At 40.6% G+C, this 27,624-nt stretch overlaps 1 protein-coding gene across 7 annotated transcripts in view; it reads right to left on the bottom strand.

The window, feature by feature from the left end:
* Positions 1 to 27,624, bottom strand: part of ADD3 (adducin 3) — a 109,439-nt gene that overhangs the window by 11,604 nt on the left and 70,211 nt on the right. For 6 of the 7 annotated variants that reach the window (XM_064514199.1, XM_064514201.1, XM_064514198.1 and 3 more), the window contains 5 exons: positions 16,889 to 17,109; positions 3,347 to 3,485; positions 1,867 to 2,018; positions 1,640 to 1,720; positions 188 to 337 (listed from right to left, as the gene is read on the bottom strand). In XM_064514199.1, coding sequence (XP_064370269.1) covers positions 188 to 337; positions 1,640 to 1,720; positions 1,867 to 2,018; positions 3,347 to 3,485; positions 16,889 to 17,080 — 714 coding nt within the window. In that variant the 5' untranslated portion in view covers positions 17,081 to 17,109. Of the gene's footprint in view, positions 1 to 187; positions 338 to 1,639; positions 1,721 to 1,866; positions 2,019 to 3,346; positions 3,486 to 9,789; positions 9,885 to 16,888; positions 17,110 to 27,624 lie in introns of those variants that run through there. The other variant, XM_064514204.1, reaches the window with a different exon arrangement.

Raw genomic sequence — 27,624 nt, 5'->3', positions numbered from 1 at the left:
CTGCTGATTTTATAACCTCACGGAATCAGCCTTTTCTATCAGTGTAGTCATGAATAATTAAATTGATGTTAAAAAAAAAAAAAAACAAAACTGTTGTGAGCAGTGATTCAGCTGCAGAAAGCTGATCTAAATTCCCAAGGTAAGCTTGTTTTCTTCTACACCTTATGCTAGAAGCAGGAAGACTTACCGCTGCTGTTGCAGGGGTATGTATGTGTATTACACATCTGACATCAGGACGTGTGGAGTAGATGGCCACATGTGGACTGAATCCTGCACTGTCAATACTTAGAGTTGTACTTCCCTGGTCAACTACATCTCCTAGGATGTTCACCTTAACCTGGAAAAATCAAACAAAGGAACAACATTCAAGAAATCTGCTACAACTGCAGTTGCCTGAACTGTCTGTCCTCCTCTCTGCCCTCTCTACGATACCAAATTTTCACCTACATTTTCTATACTTTTAGGGATTTGTGCATGAAAAAAAAAGCAGAATAGCAGAGCAACCATGAACCTGTGTGTCAACAGACCACCCTGCTGTCTTGGAAGCCCAGCCACACAAGTAGTAAAGTTGAGACCCTGATAAAACATCTCTCTCTCTTTGGTCCAGCTGATCTTTTGCATAAAAGAAAGTCTCAGCAATTTACAAAGCAGAATTTCAATTGAAACAGAAACCAGCTATGTGTAAGAATAAAAGATTTGTTTCAACCAATAAACGTACTTTTATGTCTATAACGTCTTCCAACTAATGTGAGAAAGGAGAAAAAACACCTTCAAAATTTTAAGTAAATTATATACTCACAGAACCCATTAGCTAATGGCTTTTTTTTAGTGAGGCACCTCATTCTCATATTTTAAAATTAATTTTATTTACTTTTCCTACATTTTAAACATGAAGAAAATTAAGCCTCTGAGAAATTTCCAATAAGCATGTTAAATGCACAGGGAATTTCAAATTTGTGGAAATGTTAAAAAAGTTACTCCTAGACCAAGCAAAACAACAGCTGCATATCAAGTCTTGTTCTCACGTTTATATTTTGGTTCTAGGTTTGTTGGTCAATGCTATCAATCCCAATCTGCTGCTCCCTTCCAACAGCAGATAGTTTCTTCACAGAAATATACTGACGTGAAGAACACACTGCAGGCTCCACACCAAAAGAAGCCTGTTTTTGCAGCTACAAGTTCCTAAATGCCACTCTATAACCTTATCCCTGCTCCCTTCTTGGGCCTGGGAAGGATCATTCAATTCTATTGCCCCACTTACAAAGATAAGAGCTGACTCTAGTAACGCTATTCCTACAAAGCGGTTTCATATGTATTATTATATTGTCACATTATAAAAGGTTGCTGTTATACGGAGTCTATTTGATTAGCTCCAGTAGACAGGAAAACAAAGCTTTGCCGCTTCACATCAAAGCTAAGCTGGAGACAAAGCAACAGAAAGCAAAGCTAAACCTAAACAGAAATGCTCAGGACAAAGGATGGTATGATCCAAATAGTTAATCAGCTTTTCATCTGGTGGGCAAACATCAAAAACAAACAAAAACATGATTATAGTTCAGGAGTCCATTATAGAGGCCACAGAAGTCTTTCAGGAAACAGGTTGAGCCCTGGTGGTTATTAGTGTAGGTGAATCACATACCAAATTAGAAGCTGAAGCTTCAGAAAAAGACAGACCTCTCGGAATGATTAGAATATGGTCATGTTCTTTGCTTACTCTTACCTGCAAAGGAGGAAAAAAATAGATTACTGATCTTTTTTTGAGTTTCTATTATTCAGGGGGGAGAGGAGAACTTAAATAACTTATTACATTATTTGAATGAATAGGTCAAGTTTCAAATAAAAATTTTTATTCTCTGAAATACTTACTGTGATATAGGAGTTTGACAAATGTGCCCACCCAAACAAGTCAGCCAACCTATATAAACTGGCTAACTTGCAACGAGTAAGTTTTTCTCCCTTAACAAATGAGGAGGTATCTATTCCAGCTAGGTCATTGATGGGTGTAACCATTCCATGGCCTGAAAACAAACAAACAAAGATGATAATGGCCAGTCAGACAATTAATTTGTAGCTATGGCATGATTTTCCAGAAGCTGTATATTTAAAATTGTTAGCTTAGCAGTACCAGCCATTACCAGACTGGAAATGCAATTCTGGGATTTCTACGATCTTTATCAAAAACCTCTGTTAATTTAAGACAGTAGGAACCATACCTCAAAGTTTTTAAGTTTCTAATGTTTGAAGGAGTAGTAAAGAAGTGATATATAGGTTTACTTTTAAGTACAACTCAGGCTTTAAACTCTTTTCTGCCTCAAGATGTTATATAGGGCTTGAGCTGCGCTCTAAGACATTTGCTACTAATGAAGTATTTTCATATGTTACTTTGAAACAAGTCTACCCTTCTCTCCTTCACAAACGCATGACATCCCTTTGAGAACTGACAGCCATTGCTTAGGTGGAAAGTACTGCCAGGAAAGGAAAGATTTGTTTTGGTTTTAACAAAAAGAGCATGCACTTCCAGACTAGCCATCGTGGCCGGGTCCCCGGGCGAACGCTGCGCGGACGGCAGTTGGAGCGGCAGCCTCGCAAACAGGCCCAGGCGCCCAGATAAGACTATCTGGGTTCTCGCCTGGTCTCTTCCACTTGTTTTGCTGTGTGACTTCCGAAGAGTCACTCTGGGATCAGTTTTCAAAAAGTGCTGAGTACTGGCTGCTGCTGCTGTATTTCAGGCTTGTAAATTCTCACATTATGTCATCCACTCACGCTACTTAAAGTCAGTTTAAGTTCCATGTCAGTGATTCAGGACTTGGAAAGACGTGTTTGAAAACGTTGCATCTTGACTGAAAGATCCTAATGACAGCTTTATAACTATACTTTAATGCTTACTAAAAGCTATTTTAGCTCTGCGAGCTGTTTGTGTACCAGTTCACTTCAACAGGCTATTCACTCTTTTTGTAATTTAAAGGCAAGAGTAGAAAAATAAACAGAATCTAATATGGTCTGTATTTCACATCTCCGTTTATGCTCATGTTAAATTGCTAATAATAACGATGTGCTACATTTTGTTCCCTGTCTCCATAAAACTTTTATTAGCAAATTCTAGAATAACTGAGTGTCGAGAGTCAAGACATTTTGGATAGCATAGACACAAATCAGAAAATTTGAGAGAGAGGCTGAAAAGGACAGTTCTTTAAGCCCAGTATCTGTATTACTTTACAGCTTAAATGAGCTCTGACAGAACTTTTGTACCAAAGAAATTCCAGCATGGGTAAAACCTGGTGATAAAAAAAAAGGGGGAGGGGGGAAGAAAAGAGAAAAAAGGCAATTATACACATAGTTGACTTACTGAGTGAAGATGAGGAAAAACCTGCAAAAGAGCTTGCTGTAATGTAATCAGCAATCTGCTGTAACGCAAGCAGTCCAGTTGGGTTATTGCCCTTCTTCATCTGTTCTTGAATAAGGCATTCCAGATCTTCTCTAAAAGCCTGTGGAAACATTTGAGAATCATCAAGGAAACCTGGCTTTGACAGAAATAAGATTATTATAGGTGGGGCTGGTAGGTTTGTCTGTTATTAATGTTACATGACACTTCCCCTTAGACCTTGTTTTTATCTGCTTATAACTTTGCCAAACTTTAACCATCTGGCCTCTAACTTTGTATGCTAAGTATTGGCTTTTTTTTTTTTTTTTTGGGGGGGGGGGGGGAAGAGAGCAGTGTCTCAGCCCCAGAGCTATTTCCTAGAAAAAAACAAGTAAAATATATTTTTGTAAGTGTTAACAAAAATGTATCAATAATCAAAGAATTCCCCATGGTTTGGAAGACATACTTGAAATTTGACCAAGATAGGTTGTTTTTAGTGCTGGATATTTTTTCTTTTTAATTCTGTAATCCCTCTGAAAATCCATCCACATTTGATAGAGTTATAATCAAATGGAAAACGGGAGTTCATCCATTCTCAAGTGATGGCACAGACATGAAAAATTAGAAGAAATGTCAGCGTGCCACCTCCTTTCTACTTCTTTCCATCTCTAAAAGAGAGAAGCTCTTCCCTTTTCTCCCCAGTAGAAATGCCCACAACCCCAACAGGTAACCTCTTGCAGAAAACTGTGAGAAAGGTTTTCGTGATATCAAATCTAATATACCTCACACTCTTTCTGCTAGGCGATAGGCAGATTAACCACTACTCATAATAAACACCTGTTTTAAGACTACTACAACCTCAATCAGTCTTGACATTCCTAGACTAAATAAATTCAGTTCTTTCAAACTTTCTGCACAGGTTGTATTTTCTAAACCTCTCATTATTCTTCGGCAATATCCTCCTGCTTTCCCTTTTGTCTGAACGAGCAGCTGGCGCAGCTGTACACGCACCCCCAGCTCAGGTGTACGGAGAATGCTTTTGCTGGTCAACTCCAGATAGACATTTGGTGCAGTTACAACACAGCTGACTCCTGTTATAATTCCAAGCTACTCTCTTTAAGTAATTGTTCCTTCCAGTTTGCCTTCCTAAGTGGAGTACTTAGTCTCAATTAGAAAAGAAAGTCATTCTGTAAGGCAAATGCAATTTCTTCAATCTACTGAACTTTAATTCTGTCTTCTAAAACACCCACTTTGTTGGGTAAAAATCAAACAGTTTTGTAGCACATCCTTTCATATAATCAAAACTGTTGGTGAGCAGTCTGAGTACTACTGGATCCCCAAAAGACATCTGCAAGACCCTATTTGACCCTATCAGCTGGACAGCTGAGCATCAGCAAATACACGTCAAATGTTTTTCAGACACTTGTGCTGTTCCCTCAGAGTAATTTTGTTAAGATCATGTTACATGGTGCTTTTCGTGCAGACCAGACTACGCATGCAACATTCCCACAACACAGCTGAACAACCTTTCGCAAGTCTAAAGACATATGGGCAAAGTCTGATTTTTTTCTCAGTAGCGGCTGTGCAGGGCTCAGATCGGACAAGCAGAAAGTAGGGAAACCGGTGCCTTCTTGCACTCCCAAATGACATCTCTGCTCTCTTTACTCGGTGGGGTAAAGGCAACTCAAATCTGGGCGTGAGGAGAAGGGAAGAGATGGGATAAAGGAAGTAAGGATAATGAATAGAATGAGAAAAGGAACAAAATTGGGACTGGAAGAAAAGAAGTGAAGCTATGGGAGGTAGATCAGCCTAGGAGCTAGTAAGGAGAACTGATAAGGGTAATGGGAGGTAATTGCTAGTAAAGCAAACAAGAAGTTGTGGAAACGGAGGCCCGGAAAATGGCACGTGGTTGAGAAAACAAAAGGGACTAAGAACCTGGCAGGCAAAGGAGAAGAAAACGTGAAGCGGGGGAAGAATTAAAAGGGGTTCAGCAAAGAGCCTGGAAATACAACTCAGGTGAGAGAAAGGTAGATCTCAGACCAGCTGGGCAAAAGGACTTGATGCAGGGATGAGCAATACTCCAAGCGGAGTGCGATGCAAAGGGCTGAGAAAAGAACTACAGCAAGCAGAGCGAAGAGGAGTCTGGGGCAAGAAGATTAGAAATGGGTTAAAAAAAAAAAAAGAGAGAGAGGGACAGAGTACAGAATGGAAAGAAACAGACTGGAACAGGAAAAAATGACAAAGCTTAATGGAAGAAGGTAAGAAGAATCTATGTTCATAATAAAACAGTGCTCGGCACTCCTCCAGCACTGGGAACGTAACAGGGCAGGCCTGACTCTCACCCTCCAAATAACTGTGAAGCCCACTGCCCTCAATTTCTAAGTCAGCTCCAAGGGTGGCTGTTATCAGCAGTGACCCCATCTACTCAAAGTGTCTGCAGTGCTAATGTGGGGGCCGCCCTTACTGGTAGACCAACAAGCAGCCTTCCGTAAACTGGGACTTGGAGGTGGCTGCAAAGCCCAGAAGGCTGAAAGTGAGAAATACAGCTGATGCTTCTTTGCTTCTCTTGCACATACGCAATCTTTAAGTGTACCACTGTCATCTCGTCCTCATGCCTCATTTAGCACTCAGTGGCTAACTCTCACTAAAAAAAAGAAATTCAATATTTTATCTTCTCTGCCCAGTTCAGAACGTGGCCCTGTGCTTTTTCTGCATGCTGTGCTATTCATACCCTGTTGAGATAGCAATTATTATTTATCTGACAAGCTTTTCTCTAGGGCAGATAATTACTGTAAATCCAAATGCTTCATAAGCATTAACTTACTAATCCTCAAAACATGCCTTTAAGGTGAAGCATGGCAGTGCCACCATTTCCACAGAATGGGTGCAGAGATTGAGGTCAAGAGATTCCACTAATTTGGGGTATTCATTCAGAGACGCCTAGGGCCCAGCTTTCAGACTGCTTAGCATTAAGCAGCCTTCTACATACTCAAAGCACAATTCTCAGTGTAACTTCAAAGGCAGCTTGGAGTGTTTAACACACTGTAAATTATATCTCAGGATAACAAGTTGGATACCCAGAAAATCAGAATCTAAAAACCAAAATATTCAGTTATTTCTCAGTTATGATGAAAAGAGGTCCCTACAAAAAAGCTCTGCCATTCACACTGTGGAAAACTGAAATACAGAGAGGTTCATACTTCCATTTGTATAAAGAGAAGCCAGATCTGTAGTCTCATGGAGGATGTGCAGAAGATGGAATTTGTAATGTACTTGTTTGGGAAGAGAGGGAGAAAAACAGTTTTTTGTATTATGTTAAAGTCACTCTTACCTCAGTCAACAAGGACTATAAAAAGGATCTGCAAAAACATTCCCAGTGAACTCTTATTAGTCATATTTGGACTGATTTTTAAAACTTTTGTAACTAACATTACAATAACTTTCATATATTTTATTCTGCCTCATCCCTTTCTTCTCGAGCTTCAATAGCAAAAAAATGGTAGTGTAACGTATTCTGGACAATTTTTTCAGGAAAATTTTTGGTTTTAGATTGTATTTTTAATTCTTTTGCTTTCTGACTGAGCTATTTTCATTCTCCTGAGCTCTGTTTTGCTCTCTGATGCTAACAACAGTATATTTTACACTCGCTGAGGCTATTGCAAGTGAGGATTGTTTTTAGTGCTGTATCAACAATTTTGTTAAACTGAACAAACTTTCCTTAAAAATTGCGTCCAAAATATCAGCAAATAGGTGAGAGCCAGGGTAAGCAGCAGATATGCAGGTTTGGGACAAACCGTAAAATAGAGGTGAAAATACAGATGAAGCTTTTGCAGTAAAGTACACAAATTATGCACATGCCAGTGCACAGCAGTAATGTTTTTAGTAAATCACAACCTTCAATGTGTCACGCAGATGACTCACGCACATTCTTCGATGCATATTTATGAATATTTCAATACCTCCGCAGTCACTCCTTCAGATGTTTAAAACTCCTATCTGTCTCTCCCTCCCCCCGTTGTGTTTAGGATCCTTTCCATTTCACAGCGCTCTGCTGTCCATCCTCAGATAACCATTCCACACGTGCAAGCAGAGCCTTGCTCCGTAACTGATAGTGCTCCGCTGGCTCAGATGAACGGCACCACATTCTTCTGGAGAACAATTTACTTTACACGTTAGCCATCACACGAACGATGTTTATTGGAGCTTTGCAACTTTTCCTCATTGGTTCTGTGAAATCATTACTGAGCAGGGCTCCGATTTTGGGATCTGACCCATTCAGCAGCAAGAAACTGCTTCTGAAAAAAATCTAGCTGCAGCCTGGAGCCCAAGTGGTTTGGTTTTGCTTTAACTCACACAGCTATAATGCAAGCCATGGGACATTACCTTGCAACTGCCCACAAGTGACCCAGTAAAAGTCATGCTCAAGATGCACATTTTCAAGAAGAACACAAACACTCTGCTCCAGCACAAGGCAGATGTTTTTCAGGTGGAAAGGTCACTAGTAATTTAAGATCTAGCACTTGACAAGAAAATGCTGAATAAGGAAAACAAACGGTGTTGTCAGATGAATGAAAAAATGTGTTATTCTGCTGTATGCTCAATATCACTCAATAAAGTTTCAGCTCTGGGATTTAAGTCATTTCTACAGGTACACGTGCGTGTGGGTTTTTTTAAACACTAGACTTTAGACATAATAAGATACAGTGAGAGCAGTGATTTTTACTGCGGAGGTCAGAACCCCAAGATGAGAAGTGACCCTGACCGACATCTCTTCACGGCTGATCACGCTGCTTGTGGATACAGCTGTAATACTTCTGGGCTCAAGCAATCTGAGTATGTCTGCGCCGGTGCTACGGTAAATCTGTGTCCTGGACAACACACTTGCGCAGAACTGCAAATTGTTTCCTCCGTTTGCACAACTGCCCTTCGGCTTTAAGGGAGATCACCTGTGCGGCCCGCGCCGCAGCTTCGTCGCTGCTTGCACGGGAACAGTACTCCAAGCACCCCGCCAAGCGTTTGCATAGAAAACACACCATGATATGAGAACGAGGTCCATCATAGCTACTTGAAAGGAGGCAAAGCAAAGCTTTAGACAAGACAACTAGCCTTCTGAATGCCACTCCACAACTACCTATGGAGAAACAAACCTTCCCACAACTCACATAAAAAAAAAAACAACAGGGCAGCTCAGCTTGCACTATAGAGCTGTGGGCTATGCTCCCAGAAGTGGCTGCTGGAGCACCAGCATGGACACATCAGCTTGACTTTCATATGGTGGCCTTCACAGAGTGGGTCATTAGGCAGATGGATTTGGTACTGCACAAGTTTCATTCCTTCTAAAACTCAAGCCAGTTCTTTCATACTGGCCTAGATAGCCTTACACGGCATTATATAGCCAGCAGAACAGATACAGCTTTCCTTGATAAAGTCATTAGTTGTATGACTAGCTCAACATATTTTTAATATCATGAAATTACTTCTCCAGAAATGTATGCAATCACCTTCTAGATACACAAACTTAAGCACAATAATAAGCAGTTGCAAAAATTTGTTTAACTTGCACCTGAAAGGGGTCTCTGAAGCTTAACAGTGAAGTTGCAAGCCTCAATTCTTAATCATTTACTTATGTTTTTGGAAAGATAATTTATTAAGTGTAAACTGACAGTGGAAAATCAGGGCCTTTAAAACTCATAGCAAACATTTGCAGGTAGTAGTTGACAACAGGCATTTTTTTTAACCAACAGAGGCAGACAAACTAGAGTAAGTGTCTAGCTAGAATAACCTATAACATATTGTTGTTCTCTGCTATAGATATTTTATTAGAAAATTTGAGTATTAGTCTGTTCATCTTGGCAGACAGTCCTCTGAGGACACTAGGACGCGTGCAGGCTTATAAGTACTTAGACTATCTTTCTATGCGGTTTCTTGTTTTTTGATCATTGATTTCTACACATAGCACTCATCCACTCGACAGAAGTAGAAACAAAATGAAAAGACTCTCCCACAAACAGAGAAAGCAGAATGGCATACAGGCCATCTGCAAATACATCAAACCACAGCAAACTTTTGAGAGAAAAAAGCAGGTTTTCACATCAGGACTAACTATATTAAGGTCCAAACCAACCACAGTTTGATATGTCGGTCTACAGCAAAATAACTAGAAAACATACATGAGGTCGCTAAACTTAACAACAGCACTGGTATTAGCCTAAAAGCTACAAAATAATGCAATAAAGCCCTGTATAAATTTTCATTTTTGTCCATTTTTGATCAGAGTTTATATATTTAAAAAACTTTTAAAAAAGACTATAGCCCAGCATCTCTCTCTCTATATATATACCCATGCGCATGCACACATCCCCACGTACATACTCAATTCTCTCTCTCTGCAAAGTCATGACCATTAAGAAAAAGTTTCAAAACTTAACTGGTATTTTGTTGTCAGGAACGAAGAGCTGTCGGTGTTAACGCCTGTGGTCTGAGCACGGCTGCCCGCAGAGGGCCCTTCGCCGCAGCAGCCCACCTCAAGACGCGAGCTTACATGCAAACCACCGGTGCCTGAAGCGGGAAAGGGTGGAGCTGGCCACAAAAAACCGCCAGTGAGTGAAGGCTTGCAAGGAAAAGATAAGAAACTCTAAGAAAAAAAAATGGCTTCTATGTTAAGTCAGAAAGAAATGGACTCCTCAATAAATACTGGGAATTTGGCAAAGTTACTATAAGGTCTACGGAGAAGACTGCAGTGAAGTGCATGGATGTCTGAGCTAGGTCTAGGTGAGTGACTCAGTAACAACAAACTAGTCCCCATACAACGGTTCAGCGTGGGCCAGTTTTTCCTGTTCTCTAACCTCGTACAAGCTAGCTCTCTTCCAGTACCTGAATTAGCATGTTTACTACTCTGATAAGCCATCTAGATATACTCTGTGATTAAAGCAAAACTGAAACCTAGAACTCCTTTCTAAAGCCAGCATCCAACACACCCTGCACTGAAATTCTCATCACTAAAACCTCTGAGAAACTGCTACAGCAAGTACTGCCTGCCAACCGGGAGTCTATGGCCCTCAGCCGCGTTATTTTGCTGAGTAAAGTGACACTACATATCTTACTGGATAGACTCTAACTACCAATTTTTAACTATGCAAAACTTAAAATACCAGATCAAATCAAATTTTGACTTGTCAGGGATCTTGTGTGTTTATGACTAATTGATTTTTCAGTAAATGCACATATGGCAGCAGTGCATCAGGACAGAAAACAGGCAAAGCCTTCAGAGGCGGTTCTAAATATACATATTTTGTCATCAGACAGGAAGAGCATTTGATCGGGATGAAGGTAGTGTTATCGGTCACTACTTGCTAGGATTTTCCAGGTACTGTTAAGAACTGGTATTAAACCAAAGGATTATTTAATAGCATCTGTCTGAGAAGAATGTAAAAAAAAAAAAAAAAAAAAAAAAAAAAAGACTTGAAAATGAATATAACTGTATTCCTTTTAATTGTCATTCATTACTTCTACTGCAATGGAAACCCTTCTGGCTCTCTCGCCAGACCCACTTCATTCCTTTATCTGACAGAATCTGCAAAACCAGTGAATGAAAGCAAAACAATATTTCATTAAACTGGATTTTATTTTACATGTCCCTATCACTTTCCTGCAGAATTAATTCAGATCAGAGTGATATTTATAATTAATAACTTAAAATAGGTATAGGTCTATAGAGATATGATCTAGTAAAAATGTCAGGCAAAGGAGGAAGGATTTCATTATGTTTAATGATTTGAATAATCTAAAGAACATTGTGTGTTAACAGAGCTCATATTTTGCCAAAAATTTATGACAAGATTTGCAGACACTTAAAAAACATCCCTGAAACAAAAAGACAGACCTCCAAAACAACAAAAAGCATGCTCTCAACCCTCTCCCTCCCCAAAACAAAAGACAAAACCCAACCAGTTCAACAATCAGCAGGAAGATCAGAAATACGGATGCAAAAAATTCAGTCTGGAACCTGTCAGGAATTTATATCTAATGAAATAAATATGGCATTAACCTGAGTACAGACTTCCAGCCATTTGAAATTTTCAGCTTCCCAGGCAACCCAGCCTCCGCAGTGCCCAGCGAGACATTGTCACAGGTCAAAGGCATCTCCAAGGTACGCTTTGCGGCATGCCTTCGATGACGTGCCCAGTGCGGCACATCTCCCCCGTGAATGAAATCCTGCCCCATGTCGTACAGTGAAAGCATGCGATTAGGAACCCATTTTGATGAGAAAAGGGCAGCTGACAACTGTCCGAAATCCCCCAGCCATAAAGATACTGGAAAAGAGTGAGGTGAGACAAGGGCACTGCAGTCAGGAAGGTCCTGTCCTGTGAGAAGGTCCACAGGGGACATAAAGGATCGTGAGCCCAGAGAAAAGACTGCCAGTGATGGGTAACACTCCTGAAGGACTGGAAAGGCTTTTGAGTCTATAGGGATGCTGAGACACACAAGCGACTAAAAGGACTTTGACCTTTTACAAAAATAAACTGCCCCAAAAGGGAGTGGTATTGTGAAAATACCGGACGTTCACTTGACACAAAATAAAGCAAGCTAGACAACTGCAAAGGCGGAGATCACATTACCTCCTGCATCTCTGTCCTGATGGTTTGAAAATAACATAGCCAGAAAAAAAACTTCAGTGTGTGTTTTTTTCGTTGCTTTGTTTTTGAGGAGAAAAATCTACCTGTATTCTGCAAGCTAATGCCTCTGAGTTGACCGGTTGCTAAGTAGGGTTGTTATTGCCCCACTTTCTGGGGCAAGACCAGCCTGTGCAGGAGGCTGGGGTGCATGTATAAGAGAGGAAAGACAACGGGCACAAGAGAAATTTGTTTTAACCTCAGTATATATGGGAAAATTGATTGATGGCTAAAACTGAATTAATGTGGTTACGTAATGGCAGCACTGAAGCAGAACCACACTGAATGCCCTTCATAGCTCGAATGCATTGATAAACGCTTGCTACACCCTATATAAAGCAAAGCACCACGAGATCCTGCAAGCAAGCCTCCTGCTCAGAGTAAAAGCAAAGAAGCCCCAAGTAACTCCGTGCATTTCATCTGCAAAAAAAGAAAGCGCACATTGCCTTGACAGACCACAAGAAACTGTCACTGATGAATCCAAACCATAAACCAGGCATTTCAATTCCAATAACCAGGCATGTCTATGCTTAGGTACTTTGACTGTTCAACTCATGACCTTGTACGTTATTTGACCACTCCACCTTTTTCTTAAAACTGGTAAAATAATGAAATACATCTCATACAACAGTGTATCTTAAATAAGAGTATATGTTAAATAAATGAATGCGTGCATCCTCTTCTGTTCCCATTCTGACCTGTAGCTCTTCTTCAAATACAGCAGTGTAAACTGGATACTACACGTGTTTATACAGTTTAAGCAGTGATCCTAATCTCTTTTAGTTTATACATGCAGTCCTGCTAGCAAAAGCCCCCAATCAACTCAGTGCAATAGCTCTAATAACGAAGGCTAACCGACAGTTTTGGTGTTTGCGTGTCAGTATACCCAGATCTGTAATTCTAGGCTTTACAGTGAACCATTATCTAACCACGAGAAAAACATTTGTTTCACAGACTCTCCCGTAGCTACAAGCCGAATGACAAGGCTGCTGCCCACTGAAACGCCTCACACCTCCCCTTGCAACGCTGCCCATCTGGGAGGACTACGGTTTCTTTTCCTGAAGGCTGAATGTCACACAACGAATGTTGTTTTGGAAGTATAGTTACTTTCAAAAATAACATTAGGGAAAAATATTTTTATTGCTTATGTAAAATAAAGAAAAAAGAAAATCCTTAAGATTTAACTGAGAGGCCCTAATAACTCTATGCTTTGGAGCAGGACTTGCTGTTCTGCAGGGAAAAGCAGGAAGGGAGGTGGGGAGGCTAAACTTGTCTCAGAGCTGTACATTTTGTGATTACTAAAAATTTACGCAAATTATGAACCACGGGGGTGGGTGGGGGGGACCTCACTTTTCATATGTTCAAACTTATCTTTTCATGCAGCTTCATCATGGTAAACTGACCACTTTACACACTAGAAAAATGCCAGAAGGAAATGAAGACCAAGAGGGCTTGCATACCATAACTTAAATCATGGTTTTGATTATGCAGCAAATAAACACTTACTCACTGAAAGATGCAGTTACTCTCATAAAAAGCAGCATGTGACTGTTCAGCATTAAAAAAAAGACACAAAAGTGTTTTTAATTTCAGAGTTAAGTTGAAAAAAAGCTAAAAAAATTCTTTTCACGTTTTGCATATCCTACAGACAAAGTGTCTCACATCCAATGCAAAGCAATAAAATTAGCCTATTGCATAAATGCAATGATTTTCCTTTAAAAATAATGACACATTACCTGAACCTTCTGAACTTGCAGACATTACTGAAATAAATTTAAATGGTTTTACTCTAAAGACTGGTCAGCAGTACTTCTGGATGCTACCAGGCTACTCTGACTTAGCTGGCCTTAATTTCTTTTCACCTTTCAAAAGACAAACAAACATGCACTTGGGTCCTAAAAGACTCTCCAGGCCTTCAGGTATTCATGGGTTACATGCAGTACTAAGTAAACACATTTGAGCATTCGCTGATGTCAGGACATTTTGTGGGCAGTGATTACAAGACCCCTATATTTTGTATAATACTTATTATGAACAGGCTCTAAGACATTAGCAAACATGAGAGGTAATGAGAATGGCTTTTCAGTAGCTTTTAAATTACTCAATTTAAGAAAGGAAAATTGCACATCATAGAAGAGTAGTCAGATGGCACATAAAATACACACATCAAGTCACCCATCAGAGAGATACAGCAGTTTGATGTCTGAGGGCTTCTGGTCAGGGCTGTAGCCCTTAGAGTAACATGCACTGCAAAATATACAGCGGTTCCTGAAATACATTCTCTAATTTATTTTCTTGCTAAAGGATTTAAATTTTCCGACTTGAAGGAAACCAAATTTTAATATCATAGATGAAATGTGAAGTAACCATATTTCCTAGCATCTTGCAGTGATTTACCCTTCAATTTTATACCATAATTCTGTGCTCAGAGAAAGTGCATGTTCAAACAATCCCATCTTGAGTTCATACACGGTTGCATATTTCTAAGAAAGGAAGATTATCCTTGCTATATACACTTCATATTTACTAATACTTGCCAGAAGATGAGTCAACGACTGTTTCTACAGTCTGAATGCATACATCAAAATGTATGATGGGTGAAGATTGTGAATAATAAGCTCTTCTCTAAAGTATATCTGATAACCCCTCCTCCTCCTCCTCCAGGACACCTTCCAACTATTTACTACTTGTGAACTAGAATCAACCAGAGAAGCAACAAGGCTCTATGAAAACTTTTGATATAATATAATTCTACAGCTATGGAACAAAACATTACCCACAAAGCACTTTGATTCAGTCTTGAACCTGTGCTAGGCAGACTGGTAACAAGACACAAGTTTTCTGGTACTTTTGTGACAAGTAATATATTCTGGAGGAGACCAGATAAATCATTTTCAGTCCTGTCTCAAGAACGCTCTGTCACATTGCAGCAGCTAGACACTGGAGGAAATAATGCAGTCTCTATCCCCAAGTCTGTCTGTTTGAGGGACATTCAGTCATATACATATATATAGAATGATAACATTAAAATGCTTTATTTCCTCAGATAAGAAGCCATGGCAGGATTCCTCTAAATTTTCTATTTGAACAGAAGAGATGATCAATAAAAGGAACTCCTGGATGGCAGAAATCTGTAGGTCAAACACCTCTTTGGGCCTGATCATCACGTGTTCGGGTCCCGCGACTCCCGCTTTCCTCTTGGCAGTGGCGGCAGGCTGAGCAGCCTCGAGGCCCCCGGCTTATCTGGACAACTGCTCTCTTACAAAACAAAAACTTGTAACGTATTGGCAGCTCCAAACAGTTACTTTCTAAAAAATGCTGGGCTCAGCTGCTCTTGCAGCAGGATACTAACAATAGCTCGACAACTCTTTGTCCTATTTTCTGTTAAAACAGTTAGCTAGGCTCAGAGATAGTACCTGCTCCTCCCCTCCCAAAATCTGCGTGCTGACACTGCATCTTTAAAGGAGAGAGACTTGCAAAGAGACATTTATTGCATCTGCCAGACTTGGCAAACAATCTTTTCCCCCAAACGCTAAGGAGACGGTTACGCCTCGCAGATTTAGTGCTTCCATCAAAAGGACCCAAGAACACTACATACACGAACCCAAACAAGATCTGTGTAATTTATTTTTAGTTTGTGCCTCTTAAACAGGCTAAAGACTAGCGTCTTTGCTGCCAGTTCTGACCACTTAAAGCGTAAGTATTTTAACAGGAAGGGGCAGACTCAGTTCTAAAATATGAGTTATTTAACATAATAACACGAGTTACTTAACAAAATATGAGTTATTTAACATAAAATTATCATGATTAATGCATTCTACAATACCTCTGTATTTTCTTTATAATAAAGAGCTTGGCTGCAAAACTAAACTTGCATGAATTGACTTGAATGTAATAAATTCCTTAGTCAACAGGTTCACATTATATTCGGAGCAACGCGCAGACCCAAGAGGCACTCCACGACAACACTTTAGCAAACAATCCTATTATTCATGGATGACTATAATAGAGTGATTACTAACAGCTGTTTGCAATCTCATTACATATGGAAAAGCTTCAAAAAAATTACACGAGAAGCACCCCAACTTTTAGAAGAACTGAACAGAGAAGGATCCTGCACAAAGCCGCTTAACCCCTTCCAAGCCGCGCTGTCCTCACTATCTGCACTGCCCACACTGCCACCGCCAAGGGTTCACTCCCTCCTGAGGGCTTCAAGATTCTTAGGAAACAGTGTTTTTTCAATGCATTCATCAGGTTAACCCCAAAGAATACATAAATTAAAAATAATTTGAGGGTTTTCAATAGATATAATAGTCTTATCTATAGCCTACACAAGCACTGAATTTACACAACCAGTAGATGAGTGCTAACATGGCAAAGTCTGGGTACGATCACCCCCAAGTACATAAGAACACGTAGTTTAGCTTTTAAGCAAACTTAGCCTGATTAAAAATAGTAATCAATGCATTCCTGGATGCAAACGATAAGTTAATATTCAAAATCAGAGAGCAGAACTCCATGTAACGTCTGTCCTAATTTGTTCATATTTGACCCGTGACTCCTTTGCTCCCTTCCCTGCTCCTGAGTTTTAATTAGGCGCCCTGCAGTAGCCAGTTCTTTTTGTAGTACTGTAATGAAGCATAAAACCATAAAAGCATCGAGGCTGTTTGTTCACAGACAAAAACTATGCAAACAAAATGTTGGATAAGCTGTTTAATGACTGTTCTTATAAGATGTTCCACTGTCCGGAGTTATTCCAGCTAGCTGTGAGGCAGCTTAAAAAAACTCAAAAAGTTAATCAGGAACCTCAAAAAACAACACTCCAGTTCTCATCGCCCCCCTTAACCCTACTCACGGGGCTTTGCAGGATCTGAGTGACCCTCTTCCTTTGCTCCATCATATTGAAGTCTTGTCTCAGATCAGGAGACATGTTTCTCTCGCGGATATAGTCCGGGTCATTTTCATTGATGCGATCAAAGTACCTCTCCTTATGGGGCATGGTGGCAGCGGGGGGAGTAGTGATCACCTGGCTGGCATCAGTACTCATGCTTCAACGCTGCAGGTTACCTGCCTCACCTGAAAACATCAAGGGGGAAGGAAGGAAGAACAAACAGCAATTAAAAACAAGACACTGAACATAACTTCCAAATCTGCACACAAATAACGTTCTTCTCAGCTCTGCAGAATAATGTCTAAAATGAAGCAGAACAAGAATAATTGTCATAAACAGAAAAAACATGGGAAAGTTCTAAAAAAGTACACAAAAATCATTACTGGATTTTAAATCTTGTGAAAAGTCTGACTCTTCATAACCATCTATTCAAGTTCAAATAGCAGAACAGCAGCACACAATTAAAAAGTGACGTTCAAGATGTCCATAAGAAGTTTTATGACAAACTTTTCACATTACACTGAGCAAGCCCCCCACGGCTTTCATATAGTCCTGCTTCCTGGCGTGTTTGACTTCAGCAGCCCCCCTCAGAAGACGGGGCCTCTGTCCAACATCCACTCAGGGCTCGTCTCCCAACTTGAACTAAGACGTTCCTCAATTACAGCATTTCTAAACCATCTCGTAACTTCAGTTTGAGGATTAAACTCTGGGTCGCCTGAAGACTGCCAGCAGAGCCAAACAGACCGCCAGATGGTGCCTCAGCTTTGAGAAGACACTAAGAAAAACTGCTAAGGAATGAGCAGAGAAGGTCATATGATTAGTTGCACAGGACTACAGCTTCATACCCACCGAAAAGATTAGTTTTAGCTTTTCTTCTCTTGTGTGTAACAGCAGGAAAAGATTCTCACTGAAGCTCATTTAATCACGTCAGGAAAAAAAGTCATGTCTTGGTAGAAAGCTACACTTAAAACCTCATTTAAAAAACTGGTCAGCATTTGTAAACACACACAGAACTGGATCAAAAGTAGAAAAGCAGACACTGAATTTTCATACAAAAAGTCAGGATCAGAAACAACAAACTCAAGAACACCATTCTTCAAATTAGCGGAGAAGTTTTCTCAGGTTTGAGGAAGAAAGTGAAACAAAATTTGTAGAAAAATGTAGCGTATTATACAAATATTTTAACATGCAAATACCTATATTCAGTAATATATTTAACATGAAAATATTTACATGCAAATGTATTTAGTATGTAAATAATTCACATCTCCAGAGGGAAAAAGGCCAAATGCTAAGGCACAGAAATTGCCAAGTATTAAAGGTGGTGGTTTGACATCATACTTTCTTCAGTCACTGGCTTACGGCGCTCTTGCTCTGTGCCACAGTTCCCTCACCCCTCGTTTGTGCCCGTGCCACTGCTGTGAGGAGGCCGTCTCAACCTCTCCAGTGATCACCTCACATTTTTTCCAGCTTAAGCGTTTGGTAAGGGCCCTGCTGAAGCCAGCTGTGGCACCCCCAGCCTTCCTCCTGCCTCTGAGGAGTCCTCCCAGCGCTCACAGGGTGCCCGCTGCTGCGCGGCCACACAAGGAACCGGGCTGCAGGAGGAGGCGAGCGTGTTTTCTGCCAGCTCCGTTTCCCACGCTGCTGCAGACAGCTCTGCTGGCACGTGGCAAGGGACAGTGTGAGGATGGAAGACATGGGGGATTGCAATACTGCTACCGAATACGAAACCCCAGCCAGAAAACAAGAAAGATACCACCTACAGAGCAGGGAAAGTGTTAGCAGATAAGGCATAAGAAAGCCATCTCCATAGTCTTCTTGCATGTTGTAGATTATCATTAAATTTAGGGCTGAGATGAAAGACAGCTAACATCCTTCTCAAAACAGTCACTAAAAGTTGTAATTGCTTTAGTCCTTTACTAATTAATTAATTTATTTATTTTTGAGGGAGCTCATGCTGGCATGCAGCGTTATCTGCTTTCACCCACAGAGCGTCCCGGCGCTTATCTGGTACGCTGGATGGAATAAATCACACTCTGCGCTGCAGAACCCACATCCTGCATACGCGACCCATGAACTCTGACGACTTCATTACGGAGGCTGTGGAAACACACTGACACGTTTTGCAGTTGCTGCTCCGGTGCAGTCTGAGCTCTTTCAGTGTTTGTTGATGGATCAACAGGAAGCCTGCTGAGCAGGACCGATTCGGGGATGCTGGGAAGAAGGCAAGGGGACATGGCTTGCTTCACGGAAGTGGCAATTTTGCAAAAAAATTATTTCGAGATAGGACCTTTTCTTACTACAGACTAATTATTTAATGCCTTCTCATGCAGGTTGCAGCTTAGGGCAACATACAAGTGGAGGTATAAAAGGATCCAAGGCTTTGCTGAAGAATTAACCATTGTCTTTTACAGTTAAGATCACTACAGCAGAAGGACAGCCCTCTTGGGATAGCTCAAAGACATGATCACAGCTTAACTTCCCTCTGTTCAGGCTACAAGAAGAGATACCTTTATGAATACCACCATGTATTAGAGGTCTGTCCCTCCCACCATAAATGGCAGGCTTAAGAAACCAAAGAAAAAAAAGCATCATGAGAACACAGCTGACCACCACAGGCTCCCCCTCTAAATGCGGCAAGGAAAGAAGAGCTTCACACCAGACCTCTCAGCCAGAGACAACCATCTCCATTTGATGTGAACAGCTCCACTTAAGTGAGTACCACAACACCTGACAGCAACTGAAGCTACCCTGTAAGTGTAGCTAGCAAGAACTTGGTTTGAATCAGCAGTGAATTGTAACGCCTACTCTTGGTTACTTTTTCTTCCCAGGACTTACATTATCCAACTGTATTTTTTTCCCAAAATGCTCCTGAATCCCATTTACCCTGCGTGACACTCATTTGGTTGGACCAACTACATGCATGTCTGGACTTGAAAAAAAAATGTTTTTTTTTTTTTTTTTAAGTTTACAGGACATAATTAGTTCAAGTCTGTTACTTTACAATACATTCTTACTGTGACAGAAAGGCCCATTCATCTGCAAAGAGACACAAATATGTGCCTGGCAATACTTAAAATCCTCAGGAGATAGTTTCTAATTGCTTTGGGCTTAATTTTTCTTCCTTCCTTTCAGAGTAATTTGTTACCTCTAGCCATTAAGATTACAACATTAAAGTCCTTGTACCACAAAAAAATTCAGTTAGTGAAGGTAAAACGGGTATTGGGTCCAATTGTTCTTATTAGATCTGGTTCAAAGCACACTCCGTTGGACCCAGGCTGACTCTTGGATACCCCCTACTGTTCAGCTGGAATTTTTTCAAACAAATCCAGCCATTCTTTTATTATTTTGGTCTTGCACCTATTTAAAAAATGGGACTTCTGTTAAAAAATGTGCTGAGCTTCTGGGGATCTGAAAATCTGCGGTACCTTCTCAGCACAGGACTACTAATGACATCGAAGCAAGGTACTTGCAGAAAACCCTGATCAAAATCTATTAATTGCAATAGAGGATTCTCTCACTTTCTTTTTCTTTCTCCTTTAATTCTGTTGCCTGGAAGAAAATCAACTTTGCTGTAAGGCTACTTTGGCTTCTGTGCCTTCCACTGATGTTCTAGAGTTACAGAAAGTGAGCTATCAGCCTCCGGAGCAGGATTAGTTCATGTTTCTTATGCATGCTACACAGATAAAGGAGATGTATGGATTACACAGGTAGGAAGAAACGGAAACGAATGAGAAACTATATGTGCCTATAGCAACTAGACGCTAAATCTAGACTGGTCAGAAAGGATAAACATACACACAAAAAAATGATAATTCCCCCCCCCGATTTCATCCTATCCTGGTGAGATCCATCACTCCTGGTCAGCTGAGACATAGGTTTGCCCACATTTTGGTCAAACATGTATAAGCTGTCATGTCCATAAACAATTCAAAGTATACAGGGCAGCAGCTTTCCCACTTGTGGTTAAAGTGGGGGTGTCTACAGAAGTAACTAAGAAAATTGAGTCATCATGCTTAATATTTTTTATACGGAGGCGTGCATCTCTGCTGAAAATCCTTTTAGGTGTCTGTAACAAAGCAGCATGAACGACAGCTCTCGTTACGGAGCTCCTTGCTAATCTCTCTCTGCTTCCCTGGGCTCCGTCCTGCCCTGCTGAGGCACAGGGAACTGAGCGCTGGTGCTGCTACGAAAGAAAGCAGGTCGCTTCCTCCTCCCTCTGCTGCCCTCCTGGCTCACCATATTCTGTTTCATATCTTATACCTGCAACTGGGCTAAAGAGGAAAAGCCAAGAGTTTTACCTTTATAAAGAAGATGCATATCTCTCTACTTAAAAAGAAGTTTTATTTAACAAAAGATTCCAATTAATCCAAATGATTCGGAACTGTTCATTTCACTGCAAGATTAAGCCTTGAGCATCCTCATCTGACGTTTTGTAAATTCTAAGTAACGTGCTATGTTGCTTTTGTTGGAATAATCATTTGCAATATCAAATCACAGAAGCAGTTCAATAACAATCACAAAGTCAGAGAAACAAGAAGTACTGAAGAAAAAAAAAAAAGACCAAATGCAAGAAAAATTTATCCTGCCAAAGAACACCCCGGAAAGCACCGACTTGATGTATTTGTCTATCACAACGCACAGAATATATATAAACAAATATATATTATATATAATATATATTTTTATATCACTTTATATATATATATAAAATATATATAAAACAGCATAAGAGGAAAAACAGGAGCAACAGAGAAGGGACCAAATCGTTTGATCACCTAGCAACCGATCGTTAATCTACCTTTTATGCCATTTTTATGGTTGGTTTCAGATACCTCTATTTTCTCTGTGCAGTACGATCCCCTCTGCTTGGGAGTTTTTGACATTATAAAGCAACAGTGCGTGCACTGCATAATTAACTGGTATAACTAATTCTCAGGTCTGAGCACTCCGGTTGGATGTGACCGCATCTGAGCATTTCCTTCAAGGAGCACACTGTGCTATTCTGCTCTTGCTATTTCTCGCCTGCTTGATTTTAGGGAACAGCCTGCTCGCTCTTCCCTCCTCCCTGGTATCTCGTCTGCCAGGAGAACTGCTGCAAGCAAACTGGAAGCCTCTTGACCTTGCTTCCAGCCTCACCGCGAAGCAGGCAGGCTCCAGCCTGAGCCAAAGCTCTGCTTTAACCCACGCTGCCGGCTGCGCAAGCAAGCGTCGAGGCCTGGCCCAAAGAAACACGCTTACGGACTCTGAGCAAACGTTTATGAAGGATAGGGAAACGCGCAGGACAGCACGGCCTGGGACTAGAGTCACCATCGTTATCATCTGGCATTAGGAAGCCAACCTTCAAGCCTCTCTCCTGTGAATTTTAGTAACAAATATTACTGAGTAATCAAGTCTGTTCTGGGGCAAAAAAAAATATTTGGATAAACACATCAAAATTCAAACCAATTTTTTATTCTCCTGTTCATGACATCAAATATGGTAAATATCTGATAATGACTTGACAGAATTTGTTATGTTATAACGAGTTTGGGTTTTGCTTATCAGTCCCACCTTACACACTGGTAAGGCAAATAAGATGCAGGCTTCATACACAAGCTTTTTCCAAAAATAATTTGTGGAACTGAAAACAAATATGCTACACTAGACAGGTACCATTTGTTTATTAGCTTATTTTGCTAAGACAGCATGATTCTAACAATGTGCCAATACACAAACGTATACAGAAAGTATAAAACTATACGCTTGAGTTGACACAAGGTAGTATTTGTCTATAAAAAAAAAAAAAAGCCCGTTTGTTGGGTCAAATGGTGAAATGGGTAGAAGAAACTAATTTTTCACCGAGTTTATTTACCTATTTTTTTAATGGCTTTAATTTTCAGCTGTATTGGTTGTGCAGCCAGTTCCCTCCACGGTTACACAAACGCCTGCTCTGAAACAAAGGCGCAGGCAACACGGGGGTGTCCAAGGCTGCTGCTGCTTTCAGCAGCAGTGCTGGCACAGAGAGTTTGTCATACTACAGCCCAAACTGGTTACAAATCAAATATTCTAATCCAGCACTGCATATTTAAGTCCTTCTGCTTTTAAACAAAGTAAGCTAATTCAATAGTCATCATCTTTCAGACACCGCATTAAAGAGGCTATGGGGTGACAATATACATCTTTGCTAAGAGATAAGAACTTGAGTGTATTTGAATCTTGGTTTTGTGTTGCTGCATTAAATCTAAAGCATTACTTTTTCACAACTATATAGTGCAATATTAAAATCAACATAAATAATTCAAGCAGTTCAACTCACACTTTGCTCGGTGCAAACTGAAACTGAACCACAGCCAACTACTCTTCCACCACTAGAAAGCAAGGCAAGACACTGGGCTGCTGACAGCCATCAAAAAAAAAAATGAGGATTATATCTTTAATTCAGGATATAATCTTCTAATTGAGGATGTGAAATGTCTGCTTTGCTCAGGAAGGCTCCTTACGATGCATCCTCAGCAGCAGCAGCTGGCAGCGGGCGCAGCCTGCAGCTTCGCATTTGCAGGCCAGCCTTTCATTTTGCAGCACAACCAGTAAAATGAATAAAGCCTAGAATCATGGCTTGATTTACACAATATGCTCTACCACATGGCTGCAAATGCCACTTGCATGTGTTAAGTCTCAAAAATGAATATGTGTACTTAACCTGCATAGACCCGGGCTATTTTCATACTTTCCAATTTGGAATTCTTTCACTGCTCCATGACAGCTTTTAACAGCAGAGACAACCCTTGAGGAGCAAGTTACCCAGTCCTCCTTCTCTGGGTGATAGAAAACAAAAATAATCTTCAAAGATCTACCTCTCCAGTTCAGATCAGTGGTCCATCTCGCCTAGTATTGCACTTCAGCTCATGCTGGGTAAAGACCGTGCGCAACTGGGTGCACACGGAGCGTGGCCTCCCTTGGCACATTGCGTGACTCTTTAGCAATCTGCGCTGCAGGGACTCCCTTGCTTCAATTCACGAAATGCTATTTTCTTGTTTTGACTCGCAAATTGCTAAGACCATACACACAACAAGGATACTTTAACTTCAGATTATCCTGCTCTTTATGCAAAAGACTTAAGCTGGAACAAAGGCAGCCACACAAGCTAAGTGGTTTTGAGGAAGAAAAAGAGGAATGTTGAAGTCTGTGGATGAACTGAAACACACAGATGAATTCCTGGGCCATTGTGAAAAAAGGGAGAAAGCCCTGAAATGCCAAAAAGGGGAAAGGACGATTCATGTCATGTGTTGCTTATTCACTATACATTTTCTTTCTTACTGCTTAACACCTCAGTTTTTTAACACAGTATTTACCCGTAACAGTATGATGGAAGTCAATTTTAAGATAAACTATTAATTTATAATTTTAAAGAGGCACAATAAACTGTGTTGCAAAAAATTTGCTTTAACAAAAGGTGGTCAGTCACCCACAGATATTACATGCTTTTTGGCAGTAACATTTCTCTTTTTCATATGCACCTGGTACACTGCAATCTACCAAAAACCGAAAGTTTTAAATTAAAGGTAAGTTATATTTTGAGACTACACTAAATTGCATTTTGGACTGCCTGATAGTTTTGTCATCTCTGCTTAGGTACACAGAGTGACTGGAAATGGTGTGAAGTCTGTGGACATGAGCTATTTTCAAGGCAATTTAAATAATAATCTCATTAAATAGAGTAAAAACATCAGAATGGTTAATTAAATTATTTGTTAAACTGTAAACAGCTTTTGTACTTACTAGAATTGAAAAAAAAGTGACAGTCCTACCTTATACCCACTTTTTCTGTTTTTCTTTCACCTTCTATTGTACCAAACTTGGAGTTATTTTACAGCATAGTAAAAATGAACTCTATGATTAGCACTGAAGTTTCCCTTGGTTTAAGTTGTTTTTCCACAGTAGGATTAAATTAAAATTTCAAATACAAGATAAGAGATCAACGATACCTAACCACTGATCTTAAATAACTTGTTTCTGTACAACGGCAAGACCGCTGTCCTGGAAGAGCGTCTTCAGCGCACCAGAAAGGTGAGCAGGAGCTGCGAGGGAAAAGAAAACTGCTCGCTATGTCATATGCAAAAAGCTGCTCTCATACAAAGCACAGATAGCATGAATGACAATAAAAGGAAATTAATTTTTTTCTTTTACATTTTTTGTGCTCTTTCCCAGTTTGCTCCATGATTAAAAAAGAAAAAAAAAAAGAAAAATCTCCTGTAGGCTTGGCTATCTGCTCAGCAGAAAACATCCTCCCACCCCCTGCCATTCAAGAGAATTTGATAATGAATACATTAGCATGAATTGCTATATATTTTCTGCTAATCAAGTTGTGAGCCTTCGGAAACTACGTGCCGTTACAAAGTTTAGGGCTTCTGTACAGAGAAGGGAACAGAAGCCAGACGACTTTGCGCAGACAAGCCGGCAGCGCAGAAGCGGCAGCAGGACAGCTATTCTGGGCGCAGCGTTTTTTTGCTACCACCTTCAGTCAGCTCGCAGGTAGCAGCAGCACTCGGTCTGCAGGAATTCAATCCAGTCTTCTCCGGAAAGAGTTTCTGTCTGCAAATCTAAATGAAAATAAAAGCACAAGCATCTTCCCGATGCCACCCCGAAGTCTGGGTGTTATGAAGAATGGAGTATTTATCCAAATGTCGTGCCTTGTTCCAGTACGTTGGGAACGTACCTATTGCAGTCACATTTGAACCGCAGCTCTGACCAGGGGGACGCACAACGCGCGCGTGACTCCAGGCGTGCAGGGAGCCTCTCGGAAGCGCACAGACCCAGACCCGGCAGCAGAGACCGGCGCGGCGCTTAGGCTCTCACTGACCCCGGCTCGTTATCCCCCTTTTATACAGGTGACAACACTCACCCACCCGTGTCAAAACAGTTTGGATGCTTGGAACAAAAGTGATAAATACTATTATCAAATACTTACATATTTCAAAGAATCTGCCAGCGATCTCTGTACACACTGGACAGTAATGCCTTGGGTTATTCCATCCGCCACGCTAACTGAAAAGCGTTAGTACCAATAAGGGATGCAAATAAGTCACACTTACAGAGCAAAAAATTGGATTACTTGTGTTTGTCTTTACTTAAATTGGAGTGGGTGTGTGGGATCCTCAAAATAATGTCAGGGAGCTTTAACCCCAAATGTGCATTTCAGAGTTATTTTAAAATCAGAATTACAGACATAAACCAAACATCACCTCTCGACAGGAATAACGCCTTCTCTTTGTCTGGTTTTAAGGAGTCTGACGAATCCCTGGCAACAAATGCACCGTAGCACTGAGACACTTCCAGGTTTGGCTCTCAGGATCTGGGTTATTCTCATGGCACAAACTGAACGAGGTTGAAAAACAACCATCAGCAAAGAGGGACAGGACGGATCACAGGTGGGGCTGGGGGAAGGCTTGTATTTGCAGCTTCATCTAGTTTCAGAGATACCTGGGACTTTTCTAATGAAAAAAGTAACCTGGTATTATTTTTAAAATAAGACTTATCACTGAGTATCTACATAATCACACGTGGCTAAGTTACCTAAAAATATTTCATGAGTCAGTAGGCAACAGAAGGCTAAATTAAAAGATTAATACAGATGAGTAGTAACAGAACATAATCCGTAAGAGTACGCAAACACATAACCCACACACACAGACAACCCATAGTTGAAAAGTTTCCCTAAATTCTCCGGAAAAACAATGAAACCTAGGTTCCTCCATAATATAACTTAAAAAAACCCCCATCCAAAATCAAAAAACATTTAACTGGAAAAACTGACTGCTGTCAAAAGCTTAAGATTTTGCAACAAAACTTCCCCGTCTTTCTCTTGCAATACCAAGCTTCCAGCTTCCGCTTGTAACCACGGTTTTTGGACGCGTTTTAAATCCTGCAGATGCAGATGGAAAAGGATTTCCTTCTTTATGTAGATATACATATTGTTATGTAGTAGAAGAATCAAGTTTGTTACATAAATAATTTTTTAAAATCGCATCAATTTACACCAGCCTTGGAAGCAGCACCACTTGGACTAAAGGCAGCCCTTCCAGGGAGCCTACCACCACCCTCCTCTCTCACTGCCAGACCGTGCGGCATTAGACAGCAGAGAACCTCTTATCGATTGCAGGGCACATCAAAAGTCTTTCTGATTTACGACAGTTTGATTATCCTGAGAAATGTCACGGCCAAAGCAGCTGCTTGCTAGATTTTTACACAGGCTCAGGAGCCGTGCCGGTGGACAAGCCAAGTGACGGACACGAAGCAACTGCTAGATTTTACAAATGTCTACGCGGACAACTGATCTCGCACACGGCAGCACCCAGGCAAACCTTTTTATAGCCCAACCTCTGGCGTTCCTCCTCTTCACATCAAATCCTGACCTTTACCATCACCACCGCAGCAAGACTGACAGCCATATGAAAACCTACTGCTACTCTTTGAAAAGCACCGTCATCTCTGCACCGTGCAGATTTTCGGCTTACCTCTCTTGCTAATTCTCAAGCAAGGAATGAGAAACTCTGCTAACGGGGATGTTTTCAGCTAGAGACTTGAAGCCAAGATGAAACTGTGCCAGGCCTTCGATCATAAATTCTTTAGGACAAATTGTATCTTTCTTCATATTATGCACAGCACCCTGCAAAAATACCCCCCTTCATTTTAATGGGGACTCTGAGTCACTCTATTAT

This window comes from Dromaius novaehollandiae, chromosome 6, assembly GCF_036370855.1.
Source record: "Dromaius novaehollandiae isolate bDroNov1 chromosome 6, bDroNov1.hap1, whole genome shotgun sequence".
NCBI lineage: Eukaryota > Metazoa > Chordata > Aves > Casuariiformes > Dromaiidae > Dromaius > Dromaius novaehollandiae.
The sequence above is the reverse complement of the archived record's forward strand: the minus strand, read 5'-3'. Positions and strand labels throughout refer to the sequence as shown.